The following is a 17392-nucleotide window of genomic DNA, read 5'->3' as shown; positions in this document are numbered from 1 at the left end:
ACAATACTCTCAGGCGTAAGTAACTTTATAGCACGGTTGTTAAGCCCATCTTCTTTGCAGCAGCCTTGGCAATGAACTCAATGTATCTGTTCCAACGCATGTTCCTCCTGAACGTTAAGCAATGAACTCAATGTATCGTCAAAATCCAAATCTTTTTTCTATCACAAAAATTTAAACAAAAGTCTTTTCATCTTTTTTACTTAATCCTCAATACCAACAAGCCGAATTAAAAATTACTTCTATGCAAAAATTAGCACTGATTCATATTAATCGCTTTCAAATCAATTTTATATAAAATTCACATAAATATATTAGTGTTAAACCTATTCAATATCTTCATACACACATTTTAACAAAATTTAAGCTTTACTAAAACAGAGATGACTTACTTAAAAAAAAAACTCCCGGTGTTTTCAACACAAGAATACTTTATGTATTATTATTCGTCGGACTACTCTTCTCATCTTGAGTGTGATTTTCACAACGTTTCGGTCAATATAACCTCCGACCTTCTTCAGATGTATCTTGTCGAACTCGCGAATGTTTCTGTCGAACTCGGGAATTTTGACAGAATTTCGAGCAGAAACATTCGCGAGTTCGACAAGATACACCTGAAGAAGGTCGGAGGTTATATCGACCGAAACGTTGTGAAAATCAAACTCAAGATGAGAACAGTAGTCCGACGAATAATAATAAAAATAATCAACCCTCATCTCAAAAAGTCAGAAACGTCAAGTAGATTTTCCTTTGTCTTTCATGTGAGAAATTCAGGAGAAATTTCTCTGAACATGTAAGGGCTCCTCGTCCGCGGAACACGTTGTCATGGGACTGCTTCCTTGTAGATTAAAACATAGTCTTCTTCAAATCAAATGTCAACAAGTATTTAACATATATAACACGCTGGTCAGAGTGTTCGCTAATGGACTGAGAGCCTGGAATTCACTCCTCGGTCGAATCAAACTAAAGACAGAAAAAGTGGAGTGATCCTGGGGAAAAGAGTAGCGCCCCTCCTCCTTCACTATGCCTTGATGTAGTTGCCAGAAAATGGGGAAAAACTACAGCTAAACGATAAAACCATCATTCGATTCTGTTTTTAAGTCACTCGCTATTAACATGGCGACTTCTTTATGTAACTATTGATTGATAACCTTGAAAGATCATCCCCTGCCTTTTCTAAGAGCAACGCAACATTTCTAGACTCGATCCTACATTCTCGTAAACCCCGTCTCTAGGTGATTCACATAAACATATTTTAGTTTCTGGCATGTTCTTCATATAATTTACAAAGCTATCTGCTGTATTTTACGAGAGGGTCTAGTATATGTGAGTTCGAGCTGTTTTAAAAGATCGCTTCCTAATTCTACACATATGTTTGGTCTTGGCTTTTCAGCTAAGTATTCTCTTTCTACCCATATCAGCTGTTATTGAACGTTAAAATGCCCACGTGTAGACCGTTCATTTAGTTCGTAGGCACCATCTTTCAGAATCTCAGCTTCGACTGCAGAAGCAGTCATCCCTTTTCGAGCTGGAATTTTTTCCAGTCTATGTTGCTCCTTGTCAATAAAGCTTAATAAATAATAAAGGTGAAAGATGTCTTGTCCGCTTTTGCCTTTTCTTTGATTATACCTGTAGCAGCCGACATACATACGACCATGATTCGGTGTGTCAGAGTTTTTTGAGAATGTTTGACACACTTAAGACAAAACTGCGAATAAGTTTTGTGCAAATTTACCTGTAAAGTCAAAAGTTTAAAACATTTTTTTTTTAAACACGTTGCTTTTTTTAAGTGGAACCTCATAATTTGAAAATACTGTCCAGTAAATATTGGACACTTACAATATTTGTTCTATTTCATTCAAATTTTTTTTTTTTTTAGATATTAACAAAAAATAATTGCATTAAGAAGAAATAAAATATTTTAAATCAAAACCTCATGTATTTCTATAAGAGAATAAAAAATGGAAAATTTTTCGGCGGGTTGTTTATAAAAGTAAACTTACTTATGAGTGAAATGTGATCATTTTTCAAGTACGGTGACCCATAAGACTAACTTTGTTGTTAACAGCAAACATATCAGAAATACAAATGAGAGATAAGCCTCATGTCATAAATAATTACTTAGGCCTCCGTATTTGTCAACTGGAAGAAAGGGAGACAAATACGCTCTGAGAACATCTGAGATTAGAATTTAAAATCGCGGTCTTTTCTTATGCTTACTTAAAAAATTCTTCTATTTAAAAAGTGCATTAAATATAAAATATAAATATGGACAAATTCTTATAAAAGAAGAATGGAAGTACCCATTGATTTGTATTTTTATAAATAAGCGATATTTTGGAATTGGAATTGAAAGGGAAGTGACGTTGTCCATGTGTGCACGTTAGCGTGTGTGTGTGTGTACACGTGGATGTGAGTGCATGTACGCGAATCTGAATATATGTGCGCGTGTGAACGTGCACGCATATGTTTGTGTGCTCGTAAGTATATGACAAGTAATATAGCTTGAGATGTGAACGCATGTTTTTGTTTGAGACTAGAAAAGGCTCGCGCAGATGTGATTAATATTTAATTTCAAATGTAATGATGTGATTAAAATTTAATTTCACATGTAAAGATGTGATTAAAATTCGATTTAAATTAACCATGTTGTTTAACAACAACAACAAAAAAAGAAATAATGCAAGGTGAAGTTTTGAAATGATTAAATGTGTTTTATTTTATAATTTAAAATTAAAAAACATTGAACAATATAAAGATTTGGGTACTTTTGTATTTTTGCTACCGTGCTGAAATAATAGGATTATTATTCTGAAAGCCATTCTTAATATGGATAGTGTTTTGTAACTATTCTGTGCTTCCACCTTACAATTGAATAAAAAAAATCATCGTGAAACTTGAATTCAACCTGAAAAAATATTTTAAAAAGCAGGGCATCAATTTCATAATCATGAAAGTTTGGTTTAATTTTAACTGCCTATTAAACTTTAAAATTTAATCACGTTATTATTGAAAATGTAATCATATTTTGATTTAAACCATACACGTTAACAAAAAAAAATAGATAAATAAATAAATAAATAAAATAATGCAAGATGAAGGTTTTTAACTTTTGGGTATTTACGTATTTTTTGAAATAATAATGCTATTTGGAAAGACATTTTTGTAACTATTCTGTGCTTCAGCCTTACAATTTAATTTTAAAAAAAAATCCCAATGAACAAACTTCTGTGTTCATTAAGCAATACTGATGTCGAATGTAAAGAGTCTCGTTAATGTTTACAGGATTCGAGGATATTTGTAGAACTAACGGCAAATCTACTGAACCAGCTACTTACTTGAGGGGGTACCCTCACCTGAAAAAAAGAAAAATACCGAGAAGCAGTGTTGACCTTACTGAGTAATTGGTTCACAGTTATTGGAAGTCAACTACTTTCCTTTCGAAGGGGGTGTACATGGGAATGTGCGATTCATGACAAGTAAATCCCGTACTTGTACAGTTTAATCAATTTCACTTAATTTGATCGAGTAGTGTTTTTTTTTTTTTTTTTTTTTTTTTTTTTTACAGCGGAAAACACGTTTTTATAACAGCGCGCTGAGGTAGCTATTTTTAATTTTTTTTTTTTAACACGCCACGGGACGGGGTGATAAATCAGTTTAAAGCGCCGACACTCCCTCCCTATCTTTAATACTGCCGTTTTTTTTCCCTAAAAATCGAACCTTTTGCCTGGTATCATAACAAATTATTTTTTCGCTGTAAAAAAAAAAAAAAAATACTTGATGAATTTAAGTGAAAAAAAATTTTTTTCGGAGAACATCATTCCATAACGGATACGTACAATATAACTTTTTTTTCGATATTTTCATATTTTTAATGTCTTGATTAAACTGTACAAGTACCGTAAAGCCTTTGTGTATCTCCACCAGATTAATGATAATGCGAAACATGTATGACGTCGTCAACATAGGAAGGTTATCGTAACAATGTGTTGAAACTTTCATAAAGTAATCATGTCGTTATAATTTACTTTCTTGGTTCAAATCTAATTTTTTGTCATTTGAATCAGGTGTTTGTGCAATTCGTTTCTTGTATTTGAGTTGTTTCAGTTTTGTTAATATTTTTATATGATTATTTGATTATATTCAGTTTTGTTAATATTTTTATATGATGATTATTTGATTATATTCAGTTTTGTTAATATCTATATATGAGGATTATGTTCTCATTACTACCGGTTTAAAAAAATGTTTCTTAATAATAAAATAAAATAAAATAAAATAAAATACAAAGAGAAATGTGCAAAAGAAATCTCAACAGATTGAAAAATATAATTTACTTGATAGCAAAACAACTCGGCACACTTAACTAATGACGGATATTTTTACACGAGGAACGAAATAATGATTGCACCGTCTTACGATGACCTAAATTAATTGTACTTCGCAGTTGAATTTCTCTTTAAATAATTTCACGTTCAAATCGTGTTTTTCATATTTTCAGTTGGGTTCTTTTTATGTTTTCATATATTTTATTTCTTAATGAATTGGACACACAAAACAAAAGTTGTATCAATTTACTAAAGAAATCATAACAAACAAAACAATTTTTCTGTTTTGAACACAAAAGAAAACACGAATTTATCCCATTTTTTGTATTGAATTCCTGGAATGAAAGGTAAGTTTTTGTTTGTTTGTTTTTAACTATTTTACATTTAAAAAATTTGATTATTTAAGTAAAACTAATGTGATTTCTAAGAAAATAATGTTTACCAGAAAAGCAATATTTTTGTCAAAATTGTTCGAATTGTTAGACACCTTAGCACCAAAAACTACTCTGTCTGTATTGAATTGTTTTAATATATTGTTGTTTTTTTTTTAATTTCCTCACCAATTAGCAGAAACTTAAAGTATGTTTTTACAATGTAACCCAGCGTTGATAAATAAATACTAAGATTTTAGAGCAACTATTCTGTTCTAATAAAACAACAACAAAAAAAGTCTTGTTGGGAATAACAAAACTTTGCAAAAAGTGTCATCGTAATATATTAGATGGGTCTCTCTCAGTATTTTCTTTAATTTTCGATTTATGAGTGAAAGTACAGAATAATTAACAGCAATTGGACTCTATTTCCACTTCAAAAAAGGTTGAAAAGTCCAACCAGATATGAACCCTCTTCACCTGCCACAAAAATTGTTATCCACTATTGATGTTTTATGTACTTGATTGATAAGTAAATAATTTTTGGACATTTTTTATTTCTCACTTGCATAGTTTTCTTCCGTGTTTTTTATTTATTTTCTTCTTTTTTACCATATTTTGTTTTATTAATTACATGTTTGAAATTAATTTATATGTATTTTTATATCTTCATATTTTATTTATCTTCGTCCTTTTAACAATATTTTGTTTTATTAATTACATATTTAAAATTAATTCGTGTGTATTTTTATTTTTCAATATTTTATCTATTTTCTTTTTTTACCATATTTTGTTCTATTATTTACATATTTAAAATTAATTTGTGTGTATTTTTATTTTTCCACGTTTTATTCTTTTACCATATTTCGTTTTATTAATTACATGTTTTAAATTAATTTGTGTGTATTTTTATTTTTTCATTATTTATTTATTTTCTTTTGTATTTTCGTGTTTTCATTTTTCACGAATGTTTATTTATCATTCATATTTGATATTATTGATCTCTCCCCTGTAATTCTCACTTCATCACGAAAGAAGGAAAAGCTATTTAATACAAAGCTGCTGTAATTCTCTCCCCGCTCCCTGTTTTCTTGACTGTATGAACAAAAAATTAAATGTGATGTGAACAGATATATCAACTTAAGACCCACTTAGGATGTCTCTGTTAATATGGCTCCTAATACATAGTGTTCCTCTATATTCCAATGGCAATGTGTCTTTTTTTGAGGTGAATGAATTTTTTTTAATTATTTAAGAGTTAAAACTTAAAACGCGCCACAAAACAACCAAACAACTATTTATTATTGAATAAAAAATATAAAAATCTTAAGGATTTTCTATGTAGCTGATACAAAGAATCATGTGTTAACCCATGAAATTGTTGATGAATTTTATGATTTGAAAATGTGAAAAAGAAACTAAAACACCAAACAACATATTTGATTATATTTGGTTTAAAATATATTTAGAAGATAGAAATCATATTTGCGAATTTTCCTTAAAAAGCAAAAGAAAAAAGTGACTTTCAAATTTTTATACAATGTCTTGACAATATCTGTGACCGACTCAGGATTCATTAGTGAATTAGGACTTAATACATACATACTAAATTATCTGCATGCCAGTTTTTGAAAATACTTTTTTTATTAAATGTATTACTTTGACAACAGTGTTTATACAAATGATCATATTTCCTATATATTTTGATCTAAAGAAATATATATCTAACAACCGGTGCTATCATATCAGGCTGTCTGAAGATATTGGCTTCCTGAGACGAAATAACCCAACATTGATGTTTTTTTTGTTTTCTTTCTTTTGCAAAACAAAAAACGCAAAAAACATATTTTCTTCCTTTTTCTTCTTCCCATTTCCTCTTTTATTTTTACCTCCCCAACTTATTACGACGGTATTTATACAAATGATTATATGTCCTCTATATTTTGATCCAAGCAACAACTGGTGCTATAAGATCAAGCCGTCTGAAGATATTGGCTTCCTGAGACGAAATAACCTAACATTGATGTTTTTTTTGTTTTCTTTCTTTTGCAAAACAAAAAACGCAAAAAACATATTTTCTTCCTTTTTCTTCTTCCCATTTCCTCTTTTATTTTTACCTCCCCAACTTATTACGACGGTATTTATACAAATGATTATATGTCCTCTATATTTTGATCCAAGCAACAACTGGTGCTATAAGATCAAGCCGTCTGAAGATATTGGCTTCCTGAGACGAAATAACCTAACATTGATGTTTTTTTTGTTTTCTTTCTTTTGCAAAACAAAAAACGCAAATAACATATTTTCTCCCTTTTTCTTCCTCCCATTTCCTCTTTTATTTTTACCTCCCCAACTTATTACGACGGTATTTATACAAATGATTATATTTCCTCTATATTTTGATCTAAGCAACAACTGGTGCTATAAGATCAAGCCGTCAGAAGATATTGGCTTCCTGAGACGAAATAACCTAACATTGATGTTTTTTTTGTTTTCTTTCTTTTGCAAAACAAAAAACGCAAATCACATATTTTCTCCCTTTTTCTTCCTCCCATTTCCTCTTTTATTTTTACCTCCCCAACTTATTACGACGGTATTTATACAAATGATTATATGTCCTCTATATTTTGATCCAAGCAACAACTGGTGCTATAAGATCAAGCCGTCAGAAGATATTGGCTTCCTGAGACGAAATAACCTAACATTAATGCTTTTTCTTTTTCTACTTCCTTTTGCAAAACTTTTGTTCTACAAAACAAAAAAACGAAAGAAAACCCACATTTTCCCCTTTTAATTCTTCCCATTTCCTCTTTTATTTTTACCTCCCCAACTTCCTGACTGGTTTCCTAACTTAAATGTAGAAAACCTTATTACTGTAATCCTTTTCCATCTCTCATTGCAAAACTCGTTAGTGTTCTGCAGGACAGGGAAAAATACGATAAAATCTACTAAAAAACAACCAAACAAAACACTATAAACTAGAAATTGTAGATACAAAGAATTTGAAGAATAAAAACTTTCTACAAAATGACTGCATGCAACATGAATACTATTTCCAAAATAACTGGATTTGTCTTTAAATAACAAAAAATGCCATAAAACAACCAAACCAAACCAAACTCTACAAATAAATATTTAAAAATATAAAGAACTTTAAGTATAAAAAGTGTTTCCAAAATAACTGGATCCGACATTAAATAACCTGACATACATTGATATGCCGTAAAATAAAACAACCAAACCAAACCTATATCTAACAATATATAATGGTATTACTTTCTGTAAGGATTGAGTTATGTTGTAGGCCATTCTTTTCTAGGCTCCAAATCTTTATATATAAAAACATTACATATACCACATCCACTGTAGATGGAAGAATTAAATGGAAATATTTTTCTGTATAACTAAGAAATGAATGTCGTATAAGCTGCAGTGTTGCGAATTTAACTCTTTTTCTCACCAGAAAGTTAAGCTAAGCTTTGATTAACTACTTCAAATATTTTCTGGAAAATATAAAATGTTTTTAAACAGTATTAAGAAAATTGATCATATTTCAAGCATAAAATAGAATAATTTTATATAGAATATGAAAAACCTGTTTGTAAGTTTAACAAAAGTTTTCAATTGATACTCTTTGTTCAAAGATCAATGTTTATCTGACGTCACAAAAGCAAATAAATTTGAAACAATAGAATTGATTTTAAACTTTTCTTTAATTTGAAAAAAAGTTTTGGTTATTATGTAAAAAAATCAACTATGACATTTTTTAATTTAATTCTAACATATATCTGCACTTTTTTATAGCATAGTATGTGAAAATCATAACTTAAATTTAATGGTCGAGTAGAGTTTGCTGTAAAAATATAAAATTTAATTCTAACATATTCCAGAGACAAAAGTCTCTGATACTCTGAGTCAACACGGCTTGTTTAATAATGTCAGTAAAGTTTGCTGTGAAAATAGAAAAGAAGATAATTCATGATACTCTGGGTCCACACGGCTTGCTTAATAATGTCAGTAAAGTTTGCTGTGAAAATATCAGACAAGATAATTCATGATACTCTGGGTCGACACGGCTTGTTTAATAATGTCAGTAAAGTTTGCTGTGAAAATAGCAAACAAGATAATTCATGATACTCTGGGTCCACACGGCTTGTTTAATAATGTCAGTAAAGTTTGCTGTGAAAATAGCAAACAAGATAAAATATATATATTTCTTTTTTTTTCTTCTAGGATAGGAATCATAAAAAATCTGTAGATATTATTTTATCATATTCTTTGCGAACATAGAAAATATCAGATCATGTTACTAATGTGTCGCTTATATCTTTTATATTAAATTTATCTGGATATTGTGAATTCAATTAAATGAAATTGACAACAATACACTAACAGATTACGAATATTCCATGAAAATATAAATTTTTATTTATTTTTATTTACAGATGTTCCTGGTGGAAGGCGATTGAATTCAATAGATCATTTTTTTACATTATTATACAGAAAAGTTTGGCGTTATGCAAAAGACAACATCAATATCATTGGAAAACTTTCTTTGACTGTATATGACTATTTTACAAATCCTCTGAAATGCTGTTGAAAATCTGCACATCTTGAGAAATATCTGTCTACTTTTGTAAATGCACCAAAACGCAAGATTGAATCACAAATGGCAAAAAATAAAAGTGATATTTGAAAAGACAGTGTTTTATACAGTATCGGATACAATAACACTAAAATATATTTCACGGATATAACACTATATATATTCTAGTAAAGGAACAGACGTTTTCTCTTAGCATGAAATTAAATCGTTTCCCCATTTCTGAATTAAAAAGTGAAAAGTGAGGATAAAATGTTATATTATCAAAAACTATAATTATATTATATCTTTTATAAATGATATATTATCTATTATTATATTGCTGATCTTGTTTTAACATAAATTTGGTTGAAACATGTAGGGATATATCAGAGGTGAAAAGCCATATTCCTGTATGTGGATATTCTTCTTTCATGAACAAATCTTTTGAGCCATTTGAGAACTAACACTGGGAAGAAGCCACATAAAGTGTGTGTATATATTCTCGAAAATTAAAAAAAGTCACACTCCTGTATAGTGTGTGGATATTATTGCTCTCAACAATCACATTTAGTGAAACATGACTACACATACTGGGGTAAAACCACATTCTTGTGAAATGTGTGGACATTCTTTTCCTATAAAATACCATTTAGTAGGATATATGAGAATGCACACCGGGGAAAAGCCACATTCTTGTGAAGTTTGTGGATATTCTTCTCAAAAATCCTCTTCAGTGACACATATGAGAACTCACACTGGGGAAAAGCCATATTCTTGTGAAATTTGTGAATATTCTTCTTCTCGAAAATCAAATTTAACGATACATATGAGAAGTCATACTGGGGAAAAGCCATATTCTTGTGAAATTTGTGAATATTCTTCTTCTCAAAAATCAGATTTAATGAGGCATATGAAAAATCATACTGGAGAAAAGCCATATTCTTGTGAAGTTTGTGGATATTCTTGTTCTCGAGAATCCTCTTTAGTGACACATATAAGAAAGCATACTGGGGAAAAGCCATATTCTTGTAAAACGTGTGGATTTTCTTGTTCTCAAAAATCCTCTTTAGTGACACATATGAGAACGCATACTGGAGAAAAGCCACATTTTTGTGAAATGTGTGAATATTCTTGTTCTCAAAAATCCCAGTTACTGAAACATGTGAGAACTCACACCGGAGAAAAGTTATATTCTTGTGAAGTTTGTGTATATTCTTGTTCTGACGAATCAAATTTAGTGAGACATATGAGAACTCACACTGGTGAAAAGCCACATATTTGTGAAGTTTGTGCATGTTCTTTTTCTGCAAAATCAACATTAGTGAGACATATGAGAACTCACACTGGGGAAACGCCATATTCTTGTGGAGTTTGTGGATATTCTTCTTCCCAAAAATCAGATTTAATGACACATATGAGAACTCACACCGGAGAAAAACCATATTCTTGTGAAGTTTGTGAGTATTCCTCTTCTCGAAAATCAAATTTAATGAGACATATGAGAAGTCATACTAGGGAAAAGAAGGGTATGAGCCTTATAAGTATCTTGGCATTGAAGAAAACGAGAACATACAACATGCCAAGATGAGGGAGAAGATTAGTAAAGAATATGTACGTTGGGTGAGGAAAATATGCAAAACCCAGCTCACCAATAAAAATAAAATTACTGCCATAAACCAGCGTGCTATGCCAGTAATAACATACAGCTTTGGTATCATTGACTGGCCACAAAAATACATCAACTGGCTAGATGTAAAGACACCGAAGCTACTAACGCTTCATAAAATAATATACAGAAATCAGTGTCTACCAAGGCTGCATTTGCCCAGGAGAGCAGGAGGCCTGGGACTCTCAGAGATTAATCATCAACACAGGGCAACTATTGTCAGTATCTGAAAAGCTCCCAGAATCACACTCTCTCGATAGTATATGAACATCAAGAGACAAGAACCAGCAGAACAACATCAGTCACCCAGCTGGCCAAGCATTTTGGTCAGGGCTGTCTCTCAGGTGATGAAACATCAAACAAGTGTGTCACAGAAGTAGCAAGAAAGAGCCGGCAGAAATATACCGAGACCTTTCAAAGGATGAACCTTAAAGAATAGGACCAACATCAAAAAGGGAACCCTCCACCACGATCAAGAAATGGTCATAACGGCGGCTCAAGACCAGGAATTGATGATCAATGCATTCAAGAAGATTGCAGGGATCAGTAATGACAATAAATGCAAGTTTTGCCATACAGAATTGGAAAATTTTGGTCACCTGATATCAAGTTGCAAGGTTCTTCTAGGGGACGGCTATTATACAGCGAGACATGAAGGAGTATGAAAGTACCTCCACTGGACCATCTGTAAAAAATTACACATCCAGTGTAGCAGCATTTCCTGGGAACATCAACGTGAAAGAACAGTTGGAAATGACTTATATACTATACATAACGACCATGTAATCTCTACAACCACCTACCTTGAAAATTCTGCTGTGAAACCTGACATAGTTATATGGAATAAGTCAGAAAGAGTTGCAACCTTGATTGAAGTGAGTGTTCCTAATGAAGGCGGTCTCAACAGAGCTGAAAGAGAGAAACAGACCAAATACCAACGTCTCATGTACGATATGAAAAGAAACTGGAATCTTAAGGAGATATCAATCATACCAGTTATTATAGGTGCCACAGGGCTTATGAAGAAGAAAATTAAAAAAAAAAGGGAAAAACCACATTGCTGAAAATGTGTGGATGTGCCTTTTCTCATAAATCAAATTTATTGATACGCATAAGATCTCACACTGGCTCAAGTTCTTTACTAACTCAGTGTTTGAGAAATAAAGAACTTTAATGGAACATTCGAATATCTATGTATCTCATACAGTGTTCAAGTGTTAGCCCCATGTTGTGAGAACTTCGACTGAATTAAAATAAAACAAAAAGGAAAAAACATATTCTTGTTCTCACAAATCAGATTTAGTGACAAAAAGCCATGTAAGTGCAATGCGTGGATATTCTTGTTTTTTTTTTTAAATTAATGAAAAAACACACACGTTATGAAACATTCTTGCTAAATATGTGTAGAGTTTTATTGTAACAATTTGCATTTATAATTAAGTGAAAGCAGAGAATACAATACAATAAGTGTGAAAGTATAACATTGTTTAAAAACTACAAAATCTCTAAAAGATATAAAAATTACAACGATTGTTTAAAAAGCAAATGGACTAATAAAATCTATAGAAATGTGTAATCAAAATCTATGGAAGACAAAACTGATGTGGATACAGATACACGTTTTAAAATTGATAATATCTAAACTTTTAAAAAAAATTAAATATTTGTTCCAAGATTGAACATTTTGATTTTATGCAATGTGTAAAATAAAAAATCCATCCACTATTTTAATAATCAGGTTTTCGTGAATAATACTCCCAACTTCTAAAAAGAAAATAATGAAATGAATGGAAGGAAGGAAAAAAACTCAATTGCTGAATAAAATAAAGACGTCGTTTATTTTCTGAAAAAAAATACATGGTTTAGGTGGAACATGTGTTCAGTTCAGTCGTTGACGACTACGCATATGGAAAAAAGAGGAATAAAGTAGGAGAAAGATAAATGGCAGTCCAGGTTACCTTGCATGACTGAATTTGTTTTTATGTAGATGTTATTGTTTATTTTTGCGATACTTTTTGAATTAATTCAATAGTATTTAAGTAAGTGTATTTTTACCTAAATGCGGGGTGGGACAAAACACGTGTCAGTGGATAATTATATTTTAAACAAAATACATATGCCATTCCCTATTTGGGGGTACAAAAACTGTATTCGTCTTTTTGTGTTTTCACTATTTAAAAAATGATTTTATGATCAGATAATAAAAGTCCGAAGTGTTATTTATCTATCTATCGATCTATCTCTTTGTCTATCTATTTATCTATCTATCTATCTATCTGTCTATCTATCTATCTATCAAGTAGAAAAAGAAAAAGAGAGACAGGGTTGACCTCAGTAAAGCCGCACGTGCATGGTAGCAGTCGTCCATGTGGAAGTGTCTTCAGTCCACAAGCTGTGATGAACCAAGGCAAAAGGAAAGAAAGAGGAAGTTGACCGTTATTGACATTTATACCGGGATCATTGTTCTGACTGTGCATGTCTGAATTTCCTTTAAAGGGAAGTGACGTTGCCCATGTGTGTGTACGTGTGCGCATATGTGTGTATGTTAGCCTGTGTGTGTATGCACGTGAATGTGAGTGTAGGTACGTGAATATATGTACTTGTGTATGTGTGCGTGTGTGCGTGCGTACATTTGGGTGTGTGTATGTGAGGAAAAAACATGTTCGAACATAAAGTGTAACAAAAAAGATAACTAAGAGTTGAGAAAAAACATTCTTTCAAAGTATTGTGTACCATGAAAATAATGATGTCTATGTCTCACTGTAAAACAACATGCGTATGGAGCCATCATAAAATGCATGGGTCAGTACATATAAAGTTTAACAATGGAAATGCTGTGTGACTATCGAGAACTTCAAAGCCAACAAATCTCATCATTAGGGACAGTAAATATACAGTTCAACAATGGAAATGGCGTGTGACCACCAAGAATGTCAAACCCAACAAATCTGAATCACAGTGCTTGCTGAGAACTTTGCGGTCTTCACATTGACAAATACCACTGCATCAAATGCAAAAGTGACAGTGTTCTATTACAAAGACATACAGGCGGGCGGATACATAAAGGACAAGACTGAATAAATCAGACATTGTAAGAGGGAACAAAGCCAAGCCAACAACGCTTACCATTGATATCAACATTCTAAATAACAACGGCCTTAATAGAGCTGTACTGTGAAAAATGTCTATGTTGTTAATACACACGGATAAAATATTTATGAAAAAACTTGGTCTCTGAAACAAGTAATATAATAAATACTTGAAACCGATCCGTGAACGAATAAGCTGTAACGAAATAAAGTTGGCAACAACGTCTTTCCTTAAAAAAGTCCTTGAATGTAATTGCAATAATCGTCATGAAGTCAGATGTTAGCTCGAGATTGGAGGTATTTGATCTTGTATAAATTACTTAAACAATTTTTTTTAAATTTCAAAATTCCAAAAACCAAGAATTTAAGAGATTGGAAAAATGTGTGGATTGGAATATAAAATATATTAAAATTTTTTGGAATCCCTTAGGATGCTCCATCGCAGATAGACGAAAATGATGCGAAAATGAAAAGTAAATTACTAAGAGACCAAGTAGATATAAAATATGTCTGAATACAATGAAAACAATTCAAATGTTAGAGCAAGGAATGACGTCTGAAATGTTAATGATATCGTTAGATTTATTTCAAGTGTGACGAAATTTATGCATACCAAATTTTTGTATAAAGCAAACATTCCATTTCAACTGCAGCGTTTATTTTTATCATTTGTTGAATGTTATTGAAGCTATAACAATGAGAGACAACTAGAATCAATTTGTTGAATCAACTCTTATTCCCATAACAATGAGAGACAACTAACAAATACAGACGAATCTTTTGTCTAACTAAAATATAAAAGTCCTTTATTGAACTGGTTGTATACAAGATTTGTGAAACATTATTTTATGAAATGGAGCTTAAAAAGAACAAGCATAAAAAGTGTTTTGATGAATTGTTTTCGTAAAAATAATTGTTGCTTAACAAGATCAACGCTGTAGGTTGTAGAAAGCGGCAGAGAATTCTGAATTTATTTTGTATTGATTACCAATGAGAATTGACAATGAGCAAAATAATGACGTATCTTAGTGGATTCTATATATAACGTAAAGTTATTAAAGCAGATCTGAAATGCCATAAGTCAGAATCACGCCTGGAATATCAAAGTTGGATCGGTTTTAGTATTGCTACATTCCGACAAAGACTACCAATTCTCTGGTTGAAAAAAACCCTGATATATCTCCAGAGCTTAGGTGATTACAATCTGAGCCAATAAATTTGTTACTTCAAAATATTGAATAAATGATTAACCGTCAAAACAAAAGAGTCAACCATCCTCTTTTACGTCTTAGTATTTACTATTTGCTTTAATTAAAAATATTCTAATTGTTTTTAAAATTTAAGATTTTTACATGATCAGGGTTAAGTGCAATCAGATTCTTATGAATATCCAAGCAATGTAATAGATTGAAATAGTAGTTTTTCTTATTTATTTTAACTTAAGAATTGCACACCTGTGGAATTCTCTTCCATTTACCTGCTTTCTGGCTTACTCTGCCAAATATTTCAATGAAATACACATCTAGCATTTAGAATCTGTCGGAATGAGCAGAAAAAATAAGATTTCAATAATCTAAGCATTGTATTTTGTTGCACCACTTCCATTGTTTCTTCCATCTAATTTGCCCTCCTCAGTGACACATTTTCAAACGGATGTTTTACTGGTCAAATTTATTACATTCTTAGATAAATTATTAGTATTAGTATTATTTGTATTATTATAAGTAGCGTAAGAATGACACTTTTAAAATAAAAGTATGTTTATTTACTTTTACGAATCTGTCATATAAACAATGAGGTAAAAAATACAAGAAATAATTAAATAAAAGTAAGAATTATTCACATTGTTACACCTATTTTTATACCCGCGCGGACATGAACAGTGAACACATGTTATATCCAAAATATTCATTCTTTCAATAGTAAATAAACGACTTTTATATTATCCATCAATTGAGTTTTTGTTTCCTTCAATTCCATTCGTTTCATTATTCTTTTGTAACGGGATTATTTTTAATCTGAAAGTTAAATTTATTATCTATAAGATTTTTTAAAAAGTATTCACAACTTATCAAGGCCCGGAAGCCACTATAAGATAAGGGGTAAGGAGTTTACAGTGGTAAAGGGAGGCATTTTGTTAGTAGTGAAAAGGGGGGCATTTTTGAAAATTTGGTAAATTGGATTACATAAGGGAATGACTCATAAGAATTTGTTCACATTGGACTTACAGACAAAAACATTGTAGTCAGTTGAAAAGCAGGAAAACGGAATAGAGTTCCACAGTAATGTAGTTCTGAGAAAGAAGCCTTGTTCATAGAATCTATGTTTAGGTTAGGGAAATCATTGACATTGGTTGTAGCTAAACGAGTGTTTTCATAAGACGTCAGGCCAAGGGGATTGAAAATAACGATAAAGTATAAACAAGTTCACAACATCTCTTCTCTGGGAACGAGATTGCAGGGAAGAGAAAAGAGCACCCCACCCCTCACTAGGCTAAAAGTCTATTTAGAACTGTCAAAGCAGGATAAGCTACTTCTAGCAACTCCTGCCCAAATGTGGCAACAGTACTTAATCCTTGGACGTACTTGGCTTTTTTATACAGGTAGACAATTGTATCAGTAGTGAAATATCTACTGGAGCGGTGGAATGATCCGACCATTTTTCTACCATTGGAAACAGATTTGATGTACGTGTTCCATTTCAGATCAGTACTAAAGTAAGACTTTGAAGCTTGTCAAATCATGGAACCACTCTAAGACGAGAGCCATTCATTTCAATTGATGATAGATAGAGATCAGAGCATTGATGATGCAATGATTGGAGCTTGGTTTAGTCAAGATCAGAGGAGAGACCGCAGAATCATAAAGAACTTGGTCGTTTATGGGCTTTGAAGAGTTTCTATTGATGGCAGTGTCCTCAGCATCAATGCCTACAAGTGATTTGGGAGATAATTAATGTAGATCAGGAATAGAATTTGGCTCAGGATGTACAGGAGAGACCCCAGCATTAATACTGTGAGCTTCCTATTTGCCCTAGAAAGGAAGCCTTTGTTAAGAGATTCGCTAAACGTGCAAGAAGAAAAAGTGCAAATTGTGGAATTTATCTCTTAAACATCGGCCAAAAATGTATTTCGAATGCTACAATTGAAATGAATATAATTTAAATTAATGTTTATCATAAAACTGAATTGGAAATTTAATTTGAATGCGATATTTTAAACAATGTAGATACACATTTTCTTCTGCATTTATCCACAACTTTTTTTAAAAAAACAAAACAAACAAAACACAAGAAAAAAGCACTAAAAGAGTAGCAATGCCTCGCCCATTATTAAACAGCCGACATGCTTTCAAAGG

At 31.5% G+C, this 17392-nt stretch overlaps 1 protein-coding gene across 1 annotated transcript; it reads left to right on the top strand.

Moving 5' to 3' along the window:
• The first annotated feature begins 4431 nt into the window (after window positions 1–4431).
• On the top strand, window positions 4432–15403 carry LOC145270948 (uncharacterized). Its single transcript, XM_080126496.1, has 2 exons — window positions 4432–4672; window positions 9142–15403. The coding sequence occupies exon 2, from the start codon at window positions 9859–9861 to the stop codon at window positions 10867–10869; it is 1011 nt and encodes a 336-aa protein (XP_079982622.1). The 5' UTR covers window positions 4432–4672; window positions 9142–9858; the 3' UTR covers window positions 10870–15403.
• Window positions 15404–17392: the final 1989 nt, after the last annotated feature.

Source organism: Euprymna scolopes, chromosome 46 (assembly GCF_053919585.1).
Source record: "Euprymna scolopes isolate OS-2025 chromosome 46, ASM5391958v1, whole genome shotgun sequence".
NCBI lineage: Eukaryota > Metazoa > Mollusca > Cephalopoda > Sepiida > Sepiolidae > Euprymna > Euprymna scolopes.
Note: the sequence above shows the minus strand (reverse complement) of the source record. Positions and strands in the feature narration are given on the sequence as shown.